Source organism: Gavia stellata, chromosome Z (assembly GCF_030936135.1).
Source record: "Gavia stellata isolate bGavSte3 chromosome Z, bGavSte3.hap2, whole genome shotgun sequence".
Classification (NCBI taxonomy): domain Eukaryota; kingdom Metazoa; phylum Chordata; class Aves; order Gaviiformes; family Gaviidae; genus Gavia; species Gavia stellata.
In genome coordinates this window covers 22,027,370-22,054,173 of record NC_082637.1, presented here as the reverse complement: position 1 = coordinate 22,054,173, position 26,804 = coordinate 22,027,370, and the positions used below count along the sequence as shown (strand labels likewise).

Sequence of the window (26,804 nt, the reverse complement as noted above, 5' to 3'; positions counted from 1 at the left end):
ATAGATAAGTGGAACAAAACTGATCTATTGGATGAGCTTTTCATGAGCGTACCCTTAATATGTAGATCACAATAGGGATGCTAAATAAAAGTTTTATTCAATGGAGGCTAGAAAATTCTTGTGGCCTGACATCAGTGGATAGTGTTGGTTCTAGGGCAGAAGAGCTAGGACAGAAGAATGGGATGAGATTTAGCTGTGCTGACCTGAGGCAGCTGCACCAGCTTCCTGACTTAAAAGTACCACAAAGGAGAACTCTGCCATGATCATGACCCAGTCTTTTGGTACCCACATCTGGCAGGAGGAAGCTGTCGCTACATCACACTGCTTAGAGACTGGCTGTCCCAAAACAGTTCAGTTCCTTGGTTAATCGTTTGGTGCTAGCAAGCCTATTGCCAGCATAAAGATGATGACTATTTATGATAAATGCTATTGAATGAGTCATATACCTCTAAGTTATTTGCATCAGACCTATATTTGAAGTAACTGCTGACTTTCAGACTGGGAATCCCAGTGCTGGGGAGATCAAGAGCAAAACCAGGGTATTCCTTGAAGGAGTCTTTGTCTGCAGGGCAGAGAACAGTATGTGAATGTAACTGTGAATAATATTAACAGCATGCATACCACTTGGCTATTGAAGAGTTAAGGTGTTTTATTCCTGTACTGGATGAATCTTTTTTTTCTCCCCAGTATTATGAGTGTTTGTGGAAGGCAAGTGTCTGTTGTCATTGTTGGCGATATTACCTGTTCCCAGTTGCCATAGCTTGTGAAACTATTCTTGAAAAGAGAGTTGGGACTTCACATAGTTTTCAGTTCTACTTTTAGTAGTTGAAGATGTTGAATACAGTCCATTGGGAAAGTTCAGTGAAAGCTGTACAGTGCCCAAACTCATGGGGACGCTGAAGTAGTAAATATCATACAGAGAATTGAGGGATTTCTGAATGCTGAACAAAGCCTGCAAGCTAGAGATGACCTTTCCTGTATGACGTCTGACTTTGGTGGGATTCACAGGTGACTTAATTTAGCAAAATAGGCTTTCATAAGCAGTATGAGCCTCAAATCATGACAACCATAGAAATTCGAGGTGGTATATGTTCTTTTATTTATTCTGCCAGTGTCAGTGCTAATGAGGAAGCCTGCATAGTCAGCATTGCACTATCTTCCAGAGTGTGATATGTTAAACAGTGTTATTTTTACAAAATGAAACAGGAACAATGCTATTTTCTCTAGTGAATTAAGGATGGAGTTTGAGGTGATCAAGTATTTTATTTTCTAACAATGTAAGACATGTCCTACTGGGCCTGACCAATGGTCTACATAACCTAGCATTCTGTCTTCATCTGCAGCAACAGGAGAACATGAAAGCCAAACAATTTCTGCAGTCCATTCCCATCATATTGCCCAGCATCTACTAGTGTTTTGTTAGGAATGTTATAGGGTTCATCCTTGCCTGTTCCCTTTAGAGTCCATCTAAGGACCTGTTGCCCATGGATTTGTCTAATCTCTTTTCTGAATTTGCTGATACTGTCTTCCTCCACAGCCTTCTGACAACCTTTCTGACTATGTAGAAAAGCACTTTCTTTACTGTGCTTTAAAGTGGTGTCCTGCTGGTTTCAATAACTGTCCTTTAGTTCTACCATTGTGGCATTCGGTGAAAGATTCTGCATTCACTTCATCCACCAACTTCATGATTTTGTAAAGCTCAATCATAACCTCCTCAGCCTTTTCCTGTAGAAATTGAAGAGTTGTAGCCTTCTTAGATTTTCCTAAAAAGGCTGCTGCCCGATCCCCTTGATCATTTTAGCTGCTGTTCTTTTTATTTCCTCAAACACCACTGTGTCCTTGAAATATAGAGACCAGACTGCATGCATTACTCAAGATGTGAACACACCAAGGTTTCTATACAATGGTAAAATTATGCCTGCTTTTTTTCTCAGTACCTTTGTTGATGATGCCCAGTATGTGGTTAGTTTTTGTTGACTGCCATTTCAAGTTGAGTTAATGATTTTAGAGACTTTTTACTGTTTTTTCTTGCCAATACAATCTTTTGGCATGGTCTCATCTCTGCATTTTTTTATAGTAGAAGTATTAGACTTGCCAACATAAAATCCAATTACTTTAACATGACTGTGATAAGAACTGCTGTCTTGAAATAATAAATGTTTTTTTAAATTAACAAAAATATTGCAACCCATGCCAAATAGAACAAATGGCAAAGTTTGACTCCAGCAAAGAAAGGGCACTTCCTCAGAGACATTCTCTTTCAAGCTACATCCAGAAAAACATAATACTCTTCCCCCACCGCATGCAAGCACATGATGTAGTTCTCTGCCACTCACTTTGGTGTACGAACAATCCACTCTCATTTTTCCTGAAGATATAATCTTGTCTTTACAGCACAGTTTGTTCTTACACCTTCTCCCTGTGCACATCTGTAGATTATCAGGTTGTGGACAAAGCTCCGTTCAAATGTAGCTGGACCATGAGGCCAGTGGAGATGAGGCACTTCAGTGTCTATCCCTAGAATAACGTGAGGGAGAGGGCAGCAAGCGTCATGGGGAGCTCACTTGACAGCTCAGCCTGAATGACCAAAAGCCCATTTACAGCTGGTTCAACTGAGCATAGGAGGTAGCCCAAATCTGGTTCAATATTGAGATGCCTTGATAGAAGTCCTCTCCCTTTTATTCCCTTCCATTACGTCATGGCTGAATGAGTTGGTTGCATTTTTTTCCAAGATAAGGGTCACCTTTCTTCCAATACAATTTTCTGAGAAACACAGTTACAGTGTAAGACATAACCAGAGAGGATTCAGCTCACCTAAAGACAGATGTCTGCCATACCTGAACTAGTAACCAAGAAATACTTGTTTTCAGGGTATGACTTACATCATGTATTTTAGATGTCTGCGTCAGGAGGAGATGTGCTCTTGATGTCACTGATTTTGTCAACAAAAGCTCCACTGAATATAAATAATACATAAAAATGGAATCTAACTTGTATATGGGCACCTGCAGTATGCACATTTAACCAGATTAAGTCTTTCTAATGAAACTAACTTAGCTTCTGCTGAATACATACTTTAATATTTAGTAGTTGTAGTATTATTTTATAATATAAGGAGAGTATTCATATAAAACAAGGGAAGTCCAGTATGGTATATAGTGTTTTGGAACACAGCAGCAAGAATAAACCAACTACTTAGCCTGAACGTAATATTGAAAGACCCTTGTGCTCAAAGTGTGGTCAATTCACATACATGAAGTTACTAAACAGTGATGTCATCATTCTAACAGCAGCATGAATGACTCAACCTCATTACTGTGATTCCCATCAGATTTCACCTACGGTGGCTTTTAATTCAGACTAATATGCACTAGAGCATGTTTCTTAAGTCAGGTTACAAAATACATAAGTAGATTTCCGCTCTCCTTTATTTGTTGACATTGGTGAGCCTATGAAGATGGATGCATGTATGGCTTAAATAGGTGCATGACATGGCTATAGTATGATATGATATGATCTTTTAAATATTTTTTCTTTCATCAAAAATTATGAAACTTTTTCATATGTATGAGATGTGTATGTATATTATGTATAAAAAGACAAAACAATGCACAGCTTTAGAAGCTAAATGGCAGAAACTGATTTTGCTAATCTGACCTCCGCTTTGAGGATTCAAGAAGCACAGAAAAGAATGCATGACTTAAATTTGTTTCTTCTCCATTTCATTTGCTAGTTTTATAACAGCACCTGATGGTGATATTTAACACTAATACACTCAAAACCTCAAGCACTAAGTCAAAAATACTTTTCCTCTATAGATATTTAAGAAAGACTTTTCCCCTTCTATGAAAGTGTTAAGCATTAAGAAAAGGAGGAAGATTATTTCAAAAGTATGAGTAACGATCTTTTTTTGTCAGAGATTTCAAAATAAATTCAGCACAAATCAGTTGAAAAATTTCATTTCAGTAGGTTCATTATGCTTTGTTTCAATTTAACCATTTAAAATTATTATGCAAATCAACTATTTGAATAAAAAATCATGTCAGACTAGAAAAAAAGGAGTTTGTTTTGATGAAAAAAAGTTTTGATAATTCTGAAAATGATCCTTAAATTTCTTTCAATAATAATTTATTTTTTGTGAAAAGTTTCAGTTTGGGTAAAATTATATTATTTAGTTATCAACATTTTGAAGAAATTCCCATGTGTAATTATATAAATATAGACACTACAAACAAATAGCTCTATAACATGTATCCGTAACATGTTTCAAAGAAAGAAGGACACAGACGCTACATACATAGAGTGCAAGACAACACATGGCAAAGACCTGCATGTTGGTGCCAACTATGCTGCCCTAGGAGCTGGTGGGATGATGCTATACCGAGGTCAGTTAGCCCTCCGCCATGGTGACATGGCTACACGGCTTTCTAAATCCCAGTGACTAACTCCATGTGCTGTCATACTACACCTCATAGCTGCCGCCAGCATCCACCCACACAAACATCAGGGCAGATTCCAGCAAGCACTTTTAGGAAATTGTTTCCAAGAGGTATATATAGAGAAAAAACAGCCGATCAATACAAAAGCTTCTTGGCTGCTACTGCCCTGAGGCGTCCCCTACATGAGATCAGTTACATAAGATCATTTTCCTTCTTAGAGCTTTATATTCATAATCATCTTTATTGTCTCAGAAATTTCCATATTTAGTGACTTGAAGCTTGTGAGCAGTGCTGTCATTTGACATGTGATGTTTCCTTGAGTTAGCCAACATCTATTTTCCTCTTGTCACACCCCTATATATTTGCCTTACTATCTGGGGTCCAACCCCATAACTAGTTTACTTTTACTTCCCCCCTTTTTTCTTTTGCACTTTTTCTGTCCTCCTTATTTGCATTTAAATCTTCCTTTCCAGCTGAGTTTGAAATAGCCTTCCTTATTTGAACATCATGAGAATTTGCTTTTGTGAGACTGCAACAAAGCAGTTATTTTCATAATGTTAACTTATTTAATGAAAAAAAACCACACTTGGTTTCAGTTTTTGCCTTCAAAGCTTCCAGATATGAAATAGGTATTTATACACCTAAAACTGAGCAATTGCATAATTGTGATATTGCAGCTTTCATCCTTCCTTGTTCAACTGCTCCTACACTGTTTGACACCCTTATTGCTGTATCACAAATGCAGTTATGTTGTAAACAGCTCAGTCCTTTTAGTTTCTGTGCACTTCAGATGCATGATGCCTGCAAACATGGACAAGTGTGCTTTTGTGGACGTGTATATATCTACATGTAACATATCTATATGTTATATACTATAACTAGCAGTTTCCTCTCTTGTATCTCTGTATTTTCCAAGTGTGTCCAGTGTGCTAAAAATTTGATTTAGCCTTCAGAAGTTACATTTCTTCATATTTAATGTGAGAAGCCACAGTGTGATAAAGCCTGTACTCCTTATGGTGTATATGACCAAAGGAAGTGCATCACACTTTCATTAGTGACCACCTTTATCTTAACGGTTTGTAGCCTTACTGCTATCATCTCACACCATCCTAAGGTGTGTCTGAATTAAATAGTTTGTGTAAATACCATTTTCTTTTTCGCATCCTAACTTTTGTTCTAATCAAGTTTTTTTCGTTCATAAAAGTGTGTCAGCTTCTATTATTTTCCACTTGGCATAGTTGCTGTAATTTTTATATAAAGCCAAGTCTTATGTGAAATTCTGAGCTCTCACATTTAAAAATGAAAGACTTAATGATGACAGAAAAAGTTGTAAATTTGAATTCAAAGTTTCAAAAATTAAAAGGTGAATAAAAGCTCTATTATTTGTTTTTAAAATCTCACCATTTTAAAGACAATCCCATCACCCATGCTTGTATAGTCGATAGAGGAAACGGTGTAAGTCTAGAGGGCCGTTCAGAAAATCAGGAGTGACATCCTAACACAGGCAGGTGCTCCGAACTTCCCTCTGAGCTGTCTCCCCAGGGACTGCCAGGGAGCCTGGACTCCATGTTCAGACATCTGTGCAAATCTACGCTGTAAATCTTCCCTGCATGATGTATAAACAAATGTTTTTTCAAGTTTTGCCAAGTGATGTTGGCAACTTTTTAGAAAACAAAAACCATTTTTTTGTTTTGTATATTTACTTCTTATTCTTAATTCATGTGGATATTTACTTTTCATGCTTTGCATAAAGATGGTGTGATAACGCCTTTATCTTGCTGGAGTTGCAATGTACATAGGAAAAAGGAAATATGGAGGAAGGACGTCTGATAGACTGAAATGCCATTTCACAAATGCTAGATAGTTCTCATCCAATTCCTGTGTACAGTTTTTAATCATTTTTAGTCTGTTAAGTCTGAAACTGCATAAAAAATTTGTCAGCAGGAATAGCCCCATTTTGTAGACAGAAATTTGATGAAGTAAAAACAAACGTTTAAAAGTTAGCAGGCCTGCACTTGCAGAAAGAGTGTAAGATCATTATTTAAACTAGATCTGAGAGATTCAATAGTGGTAAAATGTAACATGTTCACTTATGGCAAATGAAAATTTAAAACAAATGAAAATGTCAAGTCAGAAAAGAACAACAGTAACATCAGTACGTCTGCTGGTAGACGTTCTGGTTATACTCATCAGCAGACATTTTTCAGTAGTAGAGGCCATATTAGTCCCTCATTGCTGTTCTTGCATACATTTTTGGCTGCCGAAAAGAAATACACACAGAGTTACCCTAAGAAGGTCAGTAATGGAAAAAGAAAAAAAACACCATATGTTCTTTCGGACTGGAAATGGAACTAAGGCCCTAAAGGGATCCCTTGCTGATGCTGGAGAACCAAGTACCCTTTTCCACACACTTCTCTTGTAACGCAAGTTTTCTTCTAAGCATGTTCAGTGACATGAAAGCAATTAAAAATGTACAAAGGACTGCTCCACTTGGGCATGCATCTGTAAAGTACAGCTTGAAAGCAGTTTGTAGCTAGGCAGCTAGGATGAAAGGGACATTTAGGGAGATGTTGCTAATGCTTCCAAATAAGTTTCAGGTTTTCTTCATGTCTCCTTCAATTTTACATTACTTTAGCCTTAAAACAGTACTGAGTTGTGAAATTGAAATATCCTATAATTCTATAATAATTTCATTTCCTACTGTTCTTATTATCTCTTGCCAATCATTCAACCACCTGGATGTCGAACAATTCATGCAATACAGGCTGCTGTTTCAAATAGACTCTGCTCAGGCCATTCCTGGCATCTTGTTTACTTGGGAACAAATCTTCTGTTCATTTAAATGGAAGAAACTCTATACCATAAATTAAGCAAATGCTTATTTACAGCAGCAGACAATTGGGCTTGGGTAGCTTTTTCTTCCTCTCATATTCTGGCTCTTGTTCCTTTCTTCTCTAAATTTCTTTGATTTATTTACACTTCAATACCCACTGTTTCACAATTTATTTTTTCAGGGATTCTGGAAAAGTCAAACCAGACCTGATTGTGTTCTTTCTACAAAACAGGGCTGAAAAGAGGAATTGGGTGTGTGTCAGGAGCTATTGTGATTTGTTTCTCTCCAGACTGGAAAACAATGATGTTTCCCTGACTTCTTTTCTGTCTTTATTCTACAGTATAAACCTCTGTATGAATCAGATCATGAGATAGTATAGATGTGCCTTTTCTGTGACAAGGAAAAGGACACTCTGCTTAAGTCACTCTGGCCGCTCTTGGGTTTACATCTTGCCTAGTGAGCATTTTGGCTGTTTTGTCCACAAAGTATCCAGTACTGTAGATCCACTTTTACATCACCTTTCATATAATTCAGTTCTTTTCTTGTGCTCTAGCAAACAGACTTTTAAAATTTGAAGTTTAGTATTTCCCTCCTCAGCAGCTCATGATACACCAAAACCTGCACTGTAGGTATCCCAAAAACAAAGTTTCAGTGTTACTGCTCATTGGTCAGTGCCCATATAGATAGCTACTCTACTAGCTCTGGAAGACAGTCAGTGTCCAAAAAGCTGACTAGGTTGTTACCTTCTCCCCCTCTACTATGTTTAAGTCCTGATTTGATACTTTTGTCTGCCTTAAGTTGCTAGCAGTTCAAAATGTACCGATAAGCTTCACAAAAGAAAGAAACCAGTGATTTAGAACCCAAGGACCGTAAAGCTGTTTACCAGGCTGTTACCTGTTATCAGAGAAAATCCCTGTAATATTAATCTTTCATTTGTACCCACATACAGAGGAAGTCTGACAAGAATCAAGGAGTAACAGACACAAAAGAAAAAAAAATTACAACTTTCAAGTGGAAATATACATGGCATAAGGGATCTTTTAAAAGTTAGAATATTTTTGGAAGGCGTGGTAAGAGAACTCATGGATCAAAGCCAATGCGACCCCTGGTTCAAAACTTGCTGATAATCAGTGGTAGGCACTACAACTGCCTAATTAATTACTTTCTTAAAATTCAACTTATTCTGTGTCGGTTCTCAAGCAAACTGTTCAGATGCCCTTCTTTTAATGAGCCTGAAAATGCTGCTGGCTGGCTCAGCAATATTGATGCTGTGCCCTTCCCAGACTAGTCTGCAGAAGTTTATTTTTTGATTTATCCTCTTGGAAACACTGGCCAAGCCAATGTCTGATTTGGTCTTTGTTTTCATGTTCCTCTTGTCCCGTGATAGTCACCTCAGTGCCTTCTGCTCTGAATTCACAGAATCACAGAATCACTAAGGTTGGAAAAGACCTGTAAGATCAAGTCCAACCATCAACCAACACCACCATGCCCACTAAACCATGTCCCACAATGCCTTGTCCACACGTTCCTTGAACACCTCCAGTGATGGTGAATCCACCACCTCCCTGGACAGCCTGTTCCAGTGCTTCACGACTCTCTCAGTAAAGAAATTTTTCCTAATATCCAGCCTGAACCTCCCCTGGTGTAACTTGAGGCCATTTCCTCTTGTCGTATCACTTGTCACTTGGGAGAAGAGACCAACACCCACCTCTCTGCAACCCCCTTTCACGTAGTTGTAGAGAATGATAAGGTCTCCCCTGAGCCTCCTCTTCTCCAGACTGAGCAACCCCAGTTCCCTCAGCCGCTCCTCATAAGACTTGTGCTCCAGACCCCTCACCAGCTTCGTCGCCCTTCTCTGGATACGCTCCAGCACCTCAATGTCCTTCTTGGAGTGAGGGGCCCAAAACTGAACACAGTATTCAAGGTGCGGCCTCACCAGGGGCACAATCACCACCCTAATAGAATTCAACTCTATTAAGGAAAGACCTATGCTTGCCTAGGATTCAGTACAACCGAAATGACCATTTAGGTTCAATGCCATGTAGGGTCCAGGACATTTGAGAAAACATATAAAGTGACTCAGTCGCTCAGTCGATATTGGCACAGGCACTGTTTTTATGCTTGGTAACACCATGATTAGTGACTTAATTGCTGACATATGTTTTCCATTGTGTAAGGGCCAGAGATTTGAGCTGGAAAAATGTTAGGAAGCATTCCTTGAACCCCTGGTACTAGTGGTGGCGGCAGCCTTCATAAAGTCTTAGCATTTGCGGAACTCAAATGCCACAATCGCCTATTAAAAGGATTTTACCTCTTATGACTATGCTTCTCTTGGTACCAGCCAGTTTATAACTGATGTGCTTGCTATTATGCACATGCACAGATAGCCCTTCCAAATGAATCTGACTTTCAGCTCTAGAGGTCTACGTTTCCATGAATCCCTTGCTCATATTTACCAGCAGTGCCATAATTTGTCTTTAATTCACAGTTGATGATTACATTTGCATTTTTGGCAAGCAGGGCATTCACAGCTGTGAAGCAATGTATTTTTCTTCTTGGAATTTCCATTCTTGGAAAAGGCTGGAAATGAATAACTAGGAAATGACATTTTGTAAAGCCATCACAGCTTTCAATCTTGTCCAAATAGTTTTTCCACCTCCGAAATGCATTCCCCTCTGTGTCAGTAAGATGACCTTATGACTTTGTTACTGACATTGTGCATTTGCAACCTTCCCACAATTATTTATTTCAACAGTAAAATATAACTTTGTATTTATGCTATCAGTATCATTACATGGTTTTAGCTGGGTGGGAAGCATGCGTTTTTCAGTTTCTAGTAGCTCCTCAGAACATTTTGCTTAATCACCTAAAATTGATTGATTTCCTAACCAGTGGTTATTTTCTTATTGGCTGCTGGTACTAGAAATACAAGTCCAGTATAGTTCCTTGTAATTGAAAGCGAACTACTGTAACTCTTGTATCATTAAGACAGACCGCCTGCTCTCTCTGCCTTCTCCAATTTTTCTGTTTCAGATACCGATCATGGTAATATTTGGGCTTTTACTTCAAAATAAGATTTTATTTTAATTTAAATATTCATTGGCAATTAGAAATCCAGAATGACAAAACAAAGAAAAAGTTACTTTCCAGTAACTTTCCAGTTACTTTCAAAACTCTTTGGAAGAGACTATAGATAAACAATAATAATAAAATTATAATATTAATTAAAAATCCACTGCAGTTGTTTTAATAGGAGAAGAAAATCTAAGGGCTAGCAGCTCTTGGAATGTACTTTTGCTCATAAGCACATCCGTTTTCTTCAATCTTTCATGAAAAGTATTAATAAATAGAATTTTGTTTGCTAGACATATTTATGTGCTAAAAAGACTGAGTTTGCAGGGTAAGGATCCTTTGTTGTATTTCTTCCCCCTTCTCCACACACATGTCCAGTCCATTCCACCATTGCCTGCTGTTCTTCCTCTCTAAATGTGTGAATATTTGGTATCATGTTATGGATTTTATCATAATAATCCTGGTGAACAATTATTTTGAGAGCAGCCTTCTGAACCTCTTTGACATTGCTGTACTATCTCTGTGCGGCTCAGGACCAGGTTTCAGAGTTACCTCCTAGTTCTTTTAATGTTAAATAAGCCTCAGACATTGTATTCATTGAAGCAAAAGAAAAGGCACCATTTCCTGAAATTTAGCTTTGCAGACTCAGCTCTTGTGCAATATTCTTTATTGCAGCTGCTTGGAAAATAAATTAAATCCAGCTTTCCATAAAGGATGGAACATGCAGACAATCACAAACATTACTGTGTAACATCATAGTTCATGAAGATTAAAAATATACAGATATTCCCATTATTGGTTATTTTACTTTCTCAGGTGTCAGGGAATTATATGAACTTTAATATTTGAAGTATAAGTAGAGATGTCCCCTCCTTTCTTCTCTACTTTAAATATTCCTTGAGAATTTTGGTTTGTTTTACTCAAATGCTTCATGTCTCAAGCATCCTTATAGAAATCTCTGAAATTGTACAAATCCATGAATATTCTGCAAATTTATGCTTAACTGTTTCCAAGTTGCATTTGTATGTTGACACTTACTAGTGAAAACTGTATTGTTGTTTCACTCATGCTAGTTGATTCACACGTTACAGAAGTCGGATATAAACGAGTTTCTTTCTTTATTGCCTTAGCTTTTAAAACTCAGAGAAAAATTTCAAAGAAGACAATAGTACACATGCCAGCTTAACTGGCTATCCTTTTTAATAGCATCTCTTTCTCGTGGATGGGCAGGTTCTGTTGCCAAAGAGTCATGGCTGGAGGGGGTAAAAAAAGAATAGTACAGGAAAATATGTACTGTCGATGCTTCCTTAAGGCACAACTACCAGATTCCCAGGAGGAGACACCCGCCCACGTGCTGTCCTGGCAGGGTTGTATAGTAGGGTATGCCAAGCACATATTTGGCCACTGTCAGGTTTTTCTCCTTTAGACCTCAGTAATGTTTCATCTGCTGCAATAATTACTCTTCTTTAACTTTTTTTTAAGTTCTATAGTCTTTTTTTTTTGTTCTGGGGGAAAAAAAAATCATCTCATTCTGCCTGAAGGGAAAATTCATAATGGTTTTCTGTGTCTTATAGAAGTATAGCATAGAGTGGAGAAAATAAAAGCCAAATTTAAAAAAAAAATCTAACCAACTTCTTGTCTGAAGTGAAAAATATTTTATTCTTTCTCTTCTAAACTTTTTTTTCACAGAAATTCTTATAGTAAATTTTTTGTGAAGTTTTTTTCCTCTGTTTTTTTTTTTCTTGGATTTTTTTGCTATCATTCCCTCCCTTTGCTTCCAAATGTTACAGAAATACCATCATGTCTTCTTCCACTCCATTTTTAATGATGAGAAGGTCTTGAAAAGTAAATGTACCAAAAGAAGTAAAGAAGCAGGTCTTTCTTTCCTTCTATTCTTCCTATTCCTTCACATTTCCTATGAGGAAAATCAGTAAAATTTCTAAATTTCTCTTTTCCCACCCAAATCCACTTTTGATACGTTCTTAAAAAGCAGCATTTCTGATATTTCTGCTGCTCTTCCTAGTACTCCCAGTAATACTAATTTTAGATCTTACAAAATCTTTTTTTTTATAATGACCAGAGCTCTTAGCACTTTACAAAGTACCCATTTTGCAGGTAGGGAAATAGAAGCACAGAAGGGGATAAAATGATTCACTCAGGAGGACTCATCCAGTGAAAGAACAGGTTTTTGTATCCTCTTATCCTACTTCATCCTGCAAAAGAAAAGAATGAAACAAAGGATTTCCTGATAGCTTATCTAGTAAACCAGCAGTGTACCTCCCTTGGCTGCCTGGGGGAGCCCCATGTCTGCTTAAGGTTTCTCCGTGAGAGCCAAAGACTTTGACGGTGAGTTCTGCTCCAGAATCGTGGGCTAGACACGGTGATGGATGGTACATCTACAATGGTGCCAGCTGGGGAGGGCACATAACCAGACAGTGACGTGGGCGATCAGCTTAGCACAGCTTTGGACATGTAGGTTGAGTTTTGCTGAAAAGAACTGCTTGAAAAGAACATTTTATCTGGCAAAATTGTTGATTCTCCTGGGAACACTTCACAGGATGAAATAACCAGATGTCAGGGGAAAACAGTTGGAGACAAAGCTTGTTCCAAAAGCAACAATGTTAGAGTGACACTTTTTCAGCTGCAGGGACTGGTGCTGGGCACTGGCATTTCTTCTTCTCAATCTCTTGGATGGCACATTTTGTAATGTTTCCAGAGTGATATAATCACCTCCTTGGCGCCAGCAATTACGACATGTTCTGTCTCAATTTTAGTAATGACATCGCTATCAAGAAAATAGACTTTTGGAATCAAGTTGCCAAACAGCTTTTTTGCACAAGTTAAAATAAATCATACACAATTTTTCCTGAAAACGGGAAATTACTTAATTCAAAAGATGCCCTTATGCGTTTGATTTATTTTGTTTTCTCTATTTGTAAACACATGGCATTTTAATCATTTTATCCTAAGAAACCCTGTAGTTCAATTGTTATGATTTGGCCAAACTTTGCAATGCTTTTGGTAGTTTAAACATGTAATCCTTTGGTGTTAGAGGGAGGGCCCGCAGAAAGGATGTGAAAAGGCAGCACATTTTGCCTGATGTAGAATGGCAGCAGAGGTGCAGTTCCTGCAGGGAGGATGGCTGATGGATAGGCACAGCAGTTAGCAATCAGTCTGATCCCCTCCCAAACACTTAATGCAAACTGGAGCATAAAGTTCATTTTTGCAATTGGCTTGCGCTTACAGATAACCCTGTAACTGATGAGGAAAGCTTGAGCTGTCCTTGAATACTGATAGATCTATAGATATGTATTTCTGTATGGGACACGCTGAGTTGTAAATTTTAGTAAAACACTTTGGTATTTCTTTGTGAGGAGAACGTTTGATTTTGTGTTGCAATACACAGTGATTTTTAACAGCTTTGGCTTGTCAGATCACTAACATTTATAAAAAAGTGTACTTTTTTTTCAGTTCCTATTTCGACCGACTAGATCAAATCTGCTTCCAAGTTTGTTTAATACAGGAAAAAATGCCTTGTTACAAGTAAAGAGTGTAAACTGATATTTTTGTTACCGCATTCCTCCACAGAGAAAGACTCATTTCTTTGGTGAGACTTGCTTAGCTTAGCTCTGTGTGTGGCATCTGTAGACTGTAGCAGCTAGTGTTTTGCTTTTTCTTGTTTCTAGTTAATTTGTGACTAGTTCTTGAGAACTCATAGACTTCCACTCATTTAGGTATTTTACCAAATGAAAGTTGCACAATATGTATAGTAATTTTACACCTCATAATATGTTCTTTGTTTTGTTAACAGTTAAAGCACTGTATTTATAGCTTTATAGCTTTTGCTTTATAGCTTTTGCTTTCAGGCTCCAACAGTCATTTATGCAATAGGGATCTTACAGGGACTAACAGAAACTTTGTAGAAAATGCAGGAGCACAAGAGAATTTAGTGAGGACATGCTTATATTACAATAGTTGTTAATCATAATAAGACTATGAATGAGATGTTCCAATGATCCTGAAGTCTGCAGAAGATGAGGTTAATCAAACATGCATTATAACCAAAATGGAATGTGCACTCGTTCATCTGTACACTAACCATTAGAAAGCAAATCTATAACACTGCATTTGAAGTCTGAAATTTCTGATGGTCTACCAGTAATGGCTGTTAATAGTGCTACAGTAGGCTGAAAAAGAAAATCAGAGAAAAACAATGGCAAATGAAAGATTTAGAGAGATTAGGCCTCTCCAACATGTGCACAAACATATACACAATAAGCTCATATCCACATTGTTACGATTGAAAAGTCAAGCACAAAAGAAGGAAATGACAATGTTACGATTGACTTAGGAAACTTGGTTTAGTCCTGTGCATAAATAATTTGATAAAGACTTTATCTATATGATTCCATACTGATTTTACTTTACTGAGTGCACAGAATTAATGCAATTCCATTCACGAGATACTTGGTATTCTCTTATTTTCTTGTTGCTCATTATATGGCCATGTGCTTTATTGACAACCTGCTGTTCAGACCTATTGTAAAAGCAGTTATAGTGCTTTCATTGGCTTTTCTATGGTGTTCATCACTATGATACCTTACTACTCAGAAACAAGTAAATTAATTTTCATATCACCCATGTGATATGAGGAGGTATTATCATCCATACTTAACATAAGGAAAATTAAATCACAGAGATTGAAGTGAAAGTATTCCCTAAGTTGAGTATCTAAAATGAGATGTCTAGGACTTTGGTTTTTTTATCTCCTTGTCATAGAATGACTCATATATTCAGAGCACAGTTGTCATGAAAGGGTGAGAGAATGCTGAAGGGCTGGGATACACTGGGGAGGTATCACTTCTTCTTGCTTGTTCTTACCCTCTTCCATTGTCATCCACTTTTCACCACTACTAGAGACAGAATAGTGGGTCTGATGGACCTTTGATCCATCCAGTAGCTGCTCAGATGTTCTGAATTAATCCGTGTTTGTAAGTGTGATGCCCACAGGGCTCAAGCAACAGCCGTTCACAGTGAATACCTCAAGAATGAGAAACACATGATTAGTGACGTATGATAAAGTTGGTGTAAGTGACTAGTTCAGTATCAGGTACTCTGCAGCTTGGGCAAATATTATTTCTAGTTCCTGATGACAAAAACACTTTTACCTTTCTGTAGTCCTTTGCCTGACTCAGTACCCACCTTCTGCAGTGAATGAGACAAATATCCCACTGACAGGGGCTTGTTCCTCAGAGCCCTCTTAGACCCTCAGCAAGGCAGGAGATTTTTACAAACTAATATAGTATCACTTAATATTTTTTCAATAATGCAGATACACAAGGTGACTGACTTAAGGTTGGCCTAAGCTTATGACTTTTTGAAATTTATAAAGATGTTCACAGAATCAGCAAAACATTTTGCAGACACTTGGCTAAATTCCACTTCTCTGCTGCAAAATATGAGTTACTAGGATATCTCACAAAACACCTTCCAGATTTTTTTTTAAAATATGAAAAAATATACATTTCTCTGCCATTTTCTCATCAACAGTTGACCCATTTTCCCTCAAAAAAAAAAATTGGAAGTAAAATTTCAGCACCACTGGACAGAATTCAGTAATGGTAAAAAGAAAACACAGTCTTATAAGGTGGAGTGTCAGGCAGCCCTCTTAGGTAATGTTATTGGGCATTATAATAATATAATATAGCATTAAAATAATGTAATAAAAATCAAGAAAAATAAGCCCCAAATGATCCATTATTGTAGATTATAATTTGTTTCAGACTAGTGACAAGAATTCTCTTTCTTGACATACCAGGTACTCAGTGAATGTGCTCAGGGTCTACAATCAGTGTAAAATAAAACACAGTATGAGCGCATACACTCAAGATATTCCAGTCTCAGCACCCTTCCAAGACAAGCTCCTGACCATTTTGTTTCCCTTTAAAGGTTGTTGCCTGTACGTGGGAAAGCTGTAGCAAGGATTTCCAGAACCCAAATCATGAAGTGGACCTTGACACATTTAATAGAAGTCTAGGAAAGTAGAAGCAACTAAAAATTTAGCAAATTTGGCAAACTAAATATCAAAATAAAATACAAAAACCAAAATAATACAATACCAAAAATACAAATAAAAAACAAATTTCAAACACCCAGAATGTAAAGAACTGAAATGAAAAGACCTGAAGTGGAAAGGATTTCAATGAAACAATTTTGAAAAAGCAAAGTACAAAAATTTTAGAGCTCCAAAGAGCTTTTAAGGTTTAAACAAGACATGCCATGATTTAAGTGATAAGTGCTGCTAACATATCCCAACACAAATTCTTGAGGAAGTAGAATTCATATGTGATTTGTTGCCAGCAATTGTTTATTGCAATTAGAGAAATTTTACAACAGTGTGAGAAAAAAGTGTTGCTTGTCAAATATAATCATGTCTCCTTTTCATGGAGCTTTCACTGGCATCTAGAGCAACACTTTCTTTGCCTAAAGAGACAACTGCAATTTCTTACCTAGCTGCCTCCTGTCCACTCTTCTCTGAACCTGGCCTTAATTTCCTGTGGATACCTATGTGTGCCCATCGTACTGGTGAAGCAAACCATCTTATCTTCTATGTGCAGTGTTCTTATAGTTTGGACTACAGACCTCCTTCTCTTTGGACTTTCCTGTCCACAGCCCTTATCCATTTTCTGGAAGACACACTTTCTGAAGACAGGTTGGCTTAAGCTCAATTGTGCAAAAGACTTAATAATTATAAGCTGGGTGATGCTGAGGGTGTGACCTCCTCTTGTCATGACGGTTGCACCTCCTGGCTCTTTGGACCTCCCTCTGTGCCGCATTCTCTGGGAATGAGAGTAGCCAGGAGTAACCACAACTGCTTTTTCCTGTCAGCTTCTGGTTGGGGCACTCTTCGCCAAAGACCTCTGCCACCAAGCACAGGGTACATGTAACCGTATATTCTGTGACCGTGCTAAGTGTTTATCATTGTTGTGGCTATATATGATGATTCTTCAGAAGGATGTGTTTGCCAGGAAGCTTCACAATGCATACCAGTGCTAGCCCTGGGGAACATTTATATCTATTTTCTGGATTCTGTGTGCTTTCATCAGTAGTGCAGGCTATTGATTTAAATATTACAGGTATGAGGAACTACCACTTTTCCTACATACTTGCTTTACCACACTACTAATTCAGAAAGAATATATAAGCAATTTGGCCACTTCTGGTAATGGCGTCCAACTGAATTCGCAGAAAGAGGAGACTGAGCTCTTTCAGTGAATTGGAGTTTCCTTCTCTAGTAGCAGTCTGCTTCTCAACCATGATCCTACATTCATTTTTATATTTTGGTTTTTCCTGAAAGAAAGGTGTTCCGCTAATATCTGAGGGGAGCTGCGTTTTAATTAGGATTAGTCAGTATGCTTGATGGATGGTTTGTATGTTTTTATAAATTGCTAGATAAACAGTTTAAAATGCTTTGAAACTTGATTCCAATACATTTAAAATAAGAGAAAATTAATAGCAATGCGAATTACAGTAAATATATGCTATATATTCCCACTCAGTGCAAGTTGGTTTTCTATTCCAGTGTCTAAATACTGCTCAGAAAGTAGTGCTGCAGAAAAAGAAGTGGGGATAGTTGGATCAAAAATCCCCCTGGAAAGAAAAACAGTGATCTAGAATTTCTTTAAGAAATTAGGTAAAGTGATTTTTTAAAAAGAATTTGAAGGTACTTTGGTATTTAGAGCCCAGAGAAAAGGTACCTTACAGAAAATAAGTGCAGACAACATTATGGAATTATTTAAGTGAATGGTGACAGACAGACTGTAATTAAATAATGACAATCATAAAGCGGAGAACCATCAGTCCTGCAGAGACTGCCCTCCTAGAACTGCAGTGGCGCTGACAGGCACCCGCAGCAGTGGGGGCCGGCGGGTGGCGGGGGCCAGCTGGCTGGTGGGCTGCTTGGGAGCACCTCCCGATTTGCTGCATACTCTTTCTCATGTCTGGATTAAATGGCTCTATTTTTCAGCCTTCTTTACCTCAGGTTACCCAAAATAGTTCCAATTCTTCAATATTTCCTGCAGATTTCCTCATTCAGACCTCAACCTGCCACAGATGTTACCAGAAGCCTTGGGGAAAAACAGTTAATGTCACTTGCAGTTTTTGTTTGCATTTTTATTTTATTATATTGCAGCAAGACAACTATTTCAGCTTCAAAGAAACACCAAAACATCAAATCCATGAGGAGAGTGTTCTAAGCAGAACACCCATATATATGGAATAGTCGTCACAGGGAACTCCTTGCTTGGAAGCTTCATAACAAAACACAAAATTGTTTAGAGAGATCAGCTACATTTCCTAAGATGCTTGCTAGAAAATCATGAGACACAAGCTCAAACAGATAGTTGGAGTGCCTTTGTTAACATGTTTGAATAGACTAGTTCTTACAAACCTTTTTGCTTCAGTGTATTTTTTGTCCTACACATGTTCTAGTTGCGTGTTATCTGGGCTTTTAATATTAGTATTAAGCCTTGTTACACTCTACATGTTTTCGAAAACAGTTATGTCAAGAGCAAAAGCCAAGTTCTGCTGCTAAAAGCAAATTTCATTTTCTTCTTTTTCTTGCAGTTTTGATACTGGAAAATCTATCCACACCACTTCTAAAAATGGAGTTAATCATAGGGCTTGTTTGCTCAATTGCTTAACTGGAAACCCAAAGCCACAAGTAGATCGTTGGCTTGAATTCTCCAGTGGTACAAGAAAATTCAGATTTAGATCGTATGTTCGTTTTAATATCATTTGCTTACAATTCGCTGAACATGTTTTTAAGCAATGGAATGCAAAAGTTTTTGTAGCTTTGCTGCAGAGAAAATAAAAATATCAGGTCACATATAAAAGATTTTTTTTCTTCAAATGTAGAGAGTTGATACGATATTCCTTCTAAAATGTCAGTATAAATGTTTCTCTTTTTTTCCCCCTTATTTTACTGAGGTCTTTAGTTTTTACTAGGCATGGGGGAAGAGACAGAAAGGAAAGTAGAAGGAGAAAACCATATGTGGTCTCTCCAGCATCACTGGGTAGACGCTGTCAGAAAGGAAACATTTTGAAAGGTCCAAACAGAGAATAAATATAAGAAATAAATTTTAGGCCTGCTATTCAGTTATATAAATCCACTGATTTATTTTTACAGGGTTTTTTCTGATGCTGCAAGTTAACCTATTTAACATCTGAAGTCCAGTGGGAGCCTACGGCAAGGGCTGATTACTGACAACTTGTTTCTTTCTGATAAAGAAAATGCTAAAGTTTTGTCTTTATTAAACTCTGGAGATAACTATGTCTGGCAAAAAAGGGAACACCCAAGTCAGCTGTCGGCTCAATTTAATGCTTAGTTTATTAAGAAACACTAAAAAGGCCCAAAAGAAGCCATAAAAACATAACTAAAGTGCTTGTTCAGTCTAGTTAATGAATGTAAAGTGTGTCTAAGATCAATATTTCACAACGAAATTATGATAATTATTTGGTGTATTAGCAAATCTTTGGACAGATTTACAGCTGAATTCAGTGAATACAGTGAATATATTTAGTGTGTAAGGTAAAACAGGATTTAACTACCTGAAATGCATCAATGAAAATTCAGTTCTTATTAGCAGATAATGTCTGTTCCAGAAGAAGAGGTTTTTGTCTCTGTCTTCATTTATTCCTTGCACTGTGCTCTCTGACTGAGAGCTGTAAAATTAATATAACAGAATCAGTGTCCACCTCACACAAAGTGCTTTCTAATGACATAGTATTTCAGGAGTCTCTGCACATTTTTTGAAGAATTGAGTCACAATGGGTGTGATTTCCACAATAACTGAAATGGTCTGTCCTACTAAAATAACCTATAACTAATACAGAATAAATCCATCACATCTAAGAACAAAACTTCACACTGTCTTGCTTTGATTTGAGACACACAGCTCCAGGATACACAGTAATTAATGCACACAAGGTCTAAGAGCACACTACACTCTGCCTGTCACACCCCATCTGACAGGGAGTGAGCCTTCCCCTACCCTGGGCTTTTAAACCGAACCATCGTAGAGATGGGTACACTGTGGCCTTTCTCAACAACCCTCCACCTCCACGGTGGGTCCCACCAGCTCAGGCGGCTGACTGCGTTTTTCACCCCAAGCAATCCAAGGAACAAATTTGGATTCTGCATTTGAAGGGACCATCTGATCCTTCCCTTTCTCCAGTAGCTACAGGCTGCCTCCTCCAGGGACTGGCTCCTGTCCCAGGGCACAAGTGATAAATAGCTTACCTTTTCTTTAGACATGTAAATAAAGTTTTATTACCTTGCTTTTGCTCTAAATAAGACCCTGCCCAAAGGAAGTTGCTCCAAGGCAGCTCTTCTGTGATAATTTCAGTGAATTACAGCTGCTATGCCAAATGCATCCATTTGGTGTGATGGTGGGATTGTGCTTCCAGGTGAAAATACAGGACAGGACTTCTGGGAAGTAAGGATGTTGAGATGCGTAAGAAGGTCATAGCACAGACAGATAGCTGGAGAGATTGCTTGACACTAGGACAGTGGACTCCTTTGATGGGGATGCCCCTCTAGAACAGGCTTGTCCCTCTGTAATATTTAAAGATGGCCTTAAAAGATAAGGTGTCCCTAGAGGATCAATTAATTTGTCTCCTACCTCTCACCCTCCCCGTACTTTCCAAGATAGGATACGTTGAAGGTGGAGAGAGACTTAAAAGGGAAATATCAAGAGTGCAATTTGTATTCTTAAAAAGTCTAGTAAATTCTTCATTTTGGGATGGAATTTATTTACTTCCCTCTTCTACTATTGCTGACTTCTCTTAAAAAAAAACAGAACAAACCAAAAATCCCCAATAAAAAGCTACAGGATTAAATTGCTAAACTCTCAGTAATAAGGAAGACCAACATCAAGATTTTCTATGCAGCCTTAATGACAAGCTCTTGTGCATATTCATTATTACGCCATTACTCCTTACGTAACTAAAAGCTGTATTTTGTACACAGATCTTCCCCTTTTTTTCTTTTAGCAACCTTGCAGAGAGTAGGAGAGAGTTATTTAAGGACTGAAACAGAAGTCCATAGAGGGTTTCTTTCACCGGGAAAAGAAGCTGTGCAGTCGTTAACAACGAAGCAGTGCTGCTGAGATCCAGGGTCCAGAACCTCTCCTGTCCTTGCCACAGAGTCCTATTATTGCCTGAAGCAAATCATTAGTAATCTTCCTAAAGGTTGCTTGTGATGTTATTACTTCTTGTCCTATTACGACCACAGGGAAGATCAGCCATAAATGTTTACAGGTCGCTCAAGAGAGTTCACCACCTTTATCCCCATCTAAGTACAAAGCCTGGATGATACACGGTGGGCAAGACATGCAAACATGATAAATAGCCAAAAAAGGGAAAAAGGCTGAACTTTCATCTCATGTCATGTTTTTCATCACTGAACACTGAATAAGGCAGGCTGTAAGGATAAACAGTATCAGCTAATGTCGTAAAATATTTTGTCAAAATGCAGACACAAAAGTTGCTGAATTAGCACTGGCTTTTCATAGCTTTGGCATCTCTGGAGTTGCGGCAAAGCTCTTTGAACATACATAGAAAATTCTGTGATGTGTGCTGTGCCAAATGCTCCTGTCACTAAAAGCAACTTCAGTTTGCATGCGTTGTGCAAAGTGCTCGAAGCTGGCTGCAGAACAATGGTGGAAAATTCTGGCTTTAAATGGCTGCTTTCTGGCTGTGAAACAGTAGCAAAACAGTTCCTGTGACCTTGGTAACAACTTCCATGCTCCTTCTTCCTTTCCAAAGACTACTCTCCACCAAAAGTGCAAAGAGGCTGAGGAACACGCTAGGGAGAGAATAACTTTTGGGTTGTCGCTGAACGTGCACTTTTTAATTCACAACATACTCTTGCTGTGGCTTAAAACTTAACAGGAGTAGAAAGATAAATATGAACCAACCACATCTGACTTGCTAGAATTTCTGTCCAGACAAAATAAAGGGTCTGTCCTATTTTGTATCTTAAACTTTTAATTTTTTTCAGTGTATACAGCATGAAAGAACAAACAACTTGTGTGAGTCTTCAGTTCCCCGTTCTGATTCTCTGTTCATTTGATGCAGTGTGATCAGCAGCACCATTTCTTGCAGTTAAGACTTGAAATTCAGAGAAACAATTAATTTGATCTTCAGTGTAATAACACATTTTTCATTTAGATTTCTACACGCTTTTGTTTCTGAAAGTGTTAGCAAATCTCTTGGTAAGGAAGAGCTAAACAACCACTTCACTGCTGTAGCATTTTAGAAACTTTTTAATATAAACATACTTTTCTGGCAAACCGGTGTTGTATTCACACTGCCCCTTTGATTGTAGAACGGAACAGTTTTTTTCTTGATGCATGTTTACACAAAAGACATTTTCGTTGAGCATTATGAGCCAAATCCTAGCTGATACGTTTTAATCCCTTTCACTACTTTTGACACCCACCTAGTGGACACAGCACAGTTTCACAGGATAAAATTCCTGTCACAACAGCCATGTGCAAGTCTTGCAAATACTTGTAGTACATCTGGTGATGCAAACCACAGGGCCCCTCCCAGCCGAAGAAACTGCAATTTTATCTAACAGACTTTTAAATTTTAAAAACTCACTATGTTATAATCTGACAGTGAAATCATTCATAGAAACCTGCCTTAGTTTCTGACTGGGAGAAATAAGACTAGTAATAAAATATTCATATCATGTCCACAAAAGGTGGGTGAAGAATATAAAACCAACCTGCAAACAAAATCATATGTTCCTTTAATCCAATAAAATACCTTTTAATCTGTTGAATAATTAAGTCCACTATTAAAAAAATCAATTTAATAGTCACACCTTATTCAAAATTTTCCTGCCGTGAGACAGACTTCCATTTACCTTCATTTATTTCTATCCCACTTCTAACTTTTGCTTTAAAGCATTCAGACAAACATATATATTTGAAATGATACTGCCATTGCAGAAGTTAGTCTTATTGAGCACCGGAGTAAACAATCCTCTTCCATTTTACCTAAAATTGCAGGAAAGATCTGCCCTCCTGCCCTCAATAGAAAAACAAAACATACAGACTGTGTATTGTTTAGGAGTCTGTGTGTTCTTGCAGCTGATCAAAGAAAAAAATTATTTTATTTAGGCAATGAAATAGAACTGTTAGGAAATTTGGATACAGTGAGCTCACAGATGTTCCAAACCCTTCATTGTGAGTATTTTGTGCTCCTGGAATACTCAGGGATTCAAACTCAAAAGATAACTGATTGCTAGTGGGTAATAGTAGTCATGCTAGTGGTAATGGCAATATGGTTATTAAGTTATGGCATTATAAGCTACAAAGGATTTTTTACTGTAGTATGGATGCCATATTGCCTGTTCCAATATTTTTTTCATTTTTTTTTTGTGAGCAGACCTCACAATGATCCCAAAGATGCAATGGATAGGGAAAACGAAATGCAAAGAGGAGCTTTGCATTGCACAAGATCACCCGGCAGGCTGGTGGCAGAACTCTTATTTAGTGTCTTACCGGTTAAGCTTTCTTAGCTTGATATTGATAATGTCATGTAGCACATCTGAGGACACAGAAAAAAGTATTCAGGCATAGTCAAAAGAAGTCAAATTTGGGAAGTGTATGTGTTAGCATTTACTGACAGAGAATTGTTCTGAAAACTACAGTGAAAAGAGAATTAAATAGCTAAGGTCTCTTGAAGTTTGTTTAATAGCATTTTCTGAATAGGGTTTTTTTTTAAAAAAAAAAAAGTTTTGCTTTTCTACATTCAAACTGTGAAAGGTGAACAAAAAATAAATAATATAGTCTGAGAGCAGCAGAAAACTTGCAATTACAGGAATATGTGCAGAGTAATAATGAAACAATGAAATAAAACATGAAAGCAAGGTCCATTCTCTGCCAGACAATGTGCACCTCTGTCAAAATAGGCAATATATGTTTCTTTGATTAGTTCATTTAACAAAGGAAAACAGGCCATGGGAATGCTGTCACTTCAGTAAAACATTAAAGCAGCAACCTCACTGCAACCTCAGGTCAATAATAGATAACAGCAAGAAACAAGATAGTACAGAACGTAGCATGTACCTCCTGTGACACCTGCGCCAGGCCAAAGTCTAATCAACAGTTGACATGTACTAAATATTTTCTTTTCCGCTGCCATTAGATGTAATTGAAAACTGGTAGGTATCCTTCATGTGAACACTGTTTTCAAAATGAATACTTTAGATGCATTCATTACAAAGACATATTATGATGCTAACACCTATCCATGTTTTAAAAATAATGTGAAAGATCGTCTATTCATCCCTCATTCCTAAATGCTTTAGCAGTATTATTTAAGTTCCCATTAGTATGGCAAATGCGTCCAAGTAGTTATAAGCCAAGGTCTCACACACACCTTTCCTGCTATGCTGCAGAACTAAAATTGATCTTTGGTTTTAGAGACACAACCAAGTAGGGAAACAAAAGCTATCTTCCACTTCTGGCTGGATAAAATGTGCTCCATCCCATCAGATGGAGACATAACCTTGCTGATCCATGCATCTGTGACCTCTGAGATTGCATACCACGACACATTAAGTCTAAAAACAGAGCCACATGCTCCAAAAAGACTCCATATGGTACTAAACACAGCTGTTGGGCTGCTAAGCAACACGGGTTGCCATGAGCATGTCCTCCCAGCACTGCCCACCCTGAGCTAGTTTCTAATTGTTTGCAGACTCCTATTCAAGGTCTTTGGACTGATTTTCAAAGTTCTTTGTGGAAATGTCACAGGCCATGTGAAAGAGAATCTTCTCTTTCCTTCTTTTTCTTTCTCTCCCCTCACACTTCTGCCTCTCATGACAGCAATGTTTCCTAGAAATAATAAGGCTGTTTACCACGCTTAATACCAAATGCAATAGCTAGAAGTGCTGTGTAGTTCAAAGACACAAATGGCCACAGAAGTCGCGCTGCTTCGCAGTGAGCAAAGAACTCGTTTCTTCAATCTGGTTGTAAAAAAGCAACTCTAATGCATGCAAACATGCCCAAGCACACATACGCCTTAATCCCAACCCAGCACTTTGTTTATTGGGATAAGACAAAATAAGTTCTTGAAATATTTGGGTGGTAATGAAATATTAGGGTTGAGTACCTGGTAACAAAGGAGCCCTCAACTGCCTTAACAGTGGGAGACAGGATAATGAGGGTCCAGTTCACAAGAGATGGGGCCTGAGGAAGAAAACAATGAAACATCATGTTTCCTCAGGTATAGAGCTCTTGAGTATTCTACGTGCAGACAAGCGTAAGGCTTCCTGTATTAATAATAGAGTTTTCTTTCTCTACCATATTTCTTTTCCTTCGGACTTGTTCTTTTTGGTTATCAGCAATTTTAAAGTATATTTCTTGGGTGCCTTGCTTTTTGGCTTAGCAGTGGACTTGACCAGGTCTTTATTTCACCATTATTATCAAGAAGTAATTACCTAGTGATAAATTTGTCAGAACAGTGTTTATTACTTTCAAAATTCTTATGTCAATGGCATAAATCTTCTTCTCCTTTCTTTTTGCAGTTTCGATGTAGACAACGGTACGTCATCGGGACGAAGTCCCTTGGATCCCATGACGAGCCCTGGATCTGGGCTAATTCTTCAGGCAAATTTTGTCCACAGTCAACGTAGGGAGTCTTTCCTTTACCGGTCAGACAGTGACTATGACCTTTCTCCAAAGTCCATGTCCAGGAACTCCTCCATTGCCAGTGATATGTAAGTACATTATAAAATAATTTTAGCCTATGTTTTGTCACCTGTCTTAAGACCACAAGAAATTTATTTTTAAAATGAAAAACAGTAATCACTTATGCTACTGAAGACATGGATAATTGTTTGTTTATTTCTTTAATGAAGCTTGTACTTGTTTCTGCAGTAAGGATATCATGAAGGTATACTTGATATGTTTATGCACTTTATTAGCTTTGACAGAATAATGAAGACAGTCAATACTGGTATATCAAAACACTAAGGAGAACTCTGATTTCCTGGCTATTAAGTTCTTTTCAAGAGAAGCAATACAAACTCAATTTCTGCTTCTTAATGTACTTAAGAAAAAGATTCCATTTATTTGCACCAGGTATTTTTAGATTTTTAGAGAAAAGATTTACCAGCTGGCAGAAATTAATAAATTCAAAATTATTTCAAATATCCTTTTAACTAAGTGGCAAAATTTTAACAAAAGGCCTTTGAAAAATTATTCTATCCTCTCTCACTATTCTTCTGTGATGTGTGTATTTTCTGCTAGTGGATCATACTTTTCAAGACCCCAGGTTGCATGGGTAGTAGAAGTGAGATGCAAATCTCTGTTTATTTGTAAGACATTAAAAATATGTTAAATGTCCTAGCTTCTAGTCACTTATAAGTAGTAGAAATGAAG

General features: G+C 37.7%; 1 protein-coding gene across 4 annotated transcripts in view; it reads left to right on the top strand.

Moving 5' to 3' along the window:
• PDE4D (phosphodiesterase 4D) overlaps positions 1-26,804 on the top strand; it is a 418,379-nt gene that overhangs the window by 269,193 nt on the left and 122,382 nt on the right. For all 4 annotated transcript variants that reach the window (XM_059833973.1, XM_059833974.1, XM_059833975.1 and 1 more), the window contains exon 2: positions 25,949-26,140. In XM_059833973.1, the coding sequence (XP_059689956.1) occupies positions 25,949-26,140 (192 nt within the window). The remainder of the gene's footprint in view (positions 1-25,948; positions 26,141-26,804) is intronic.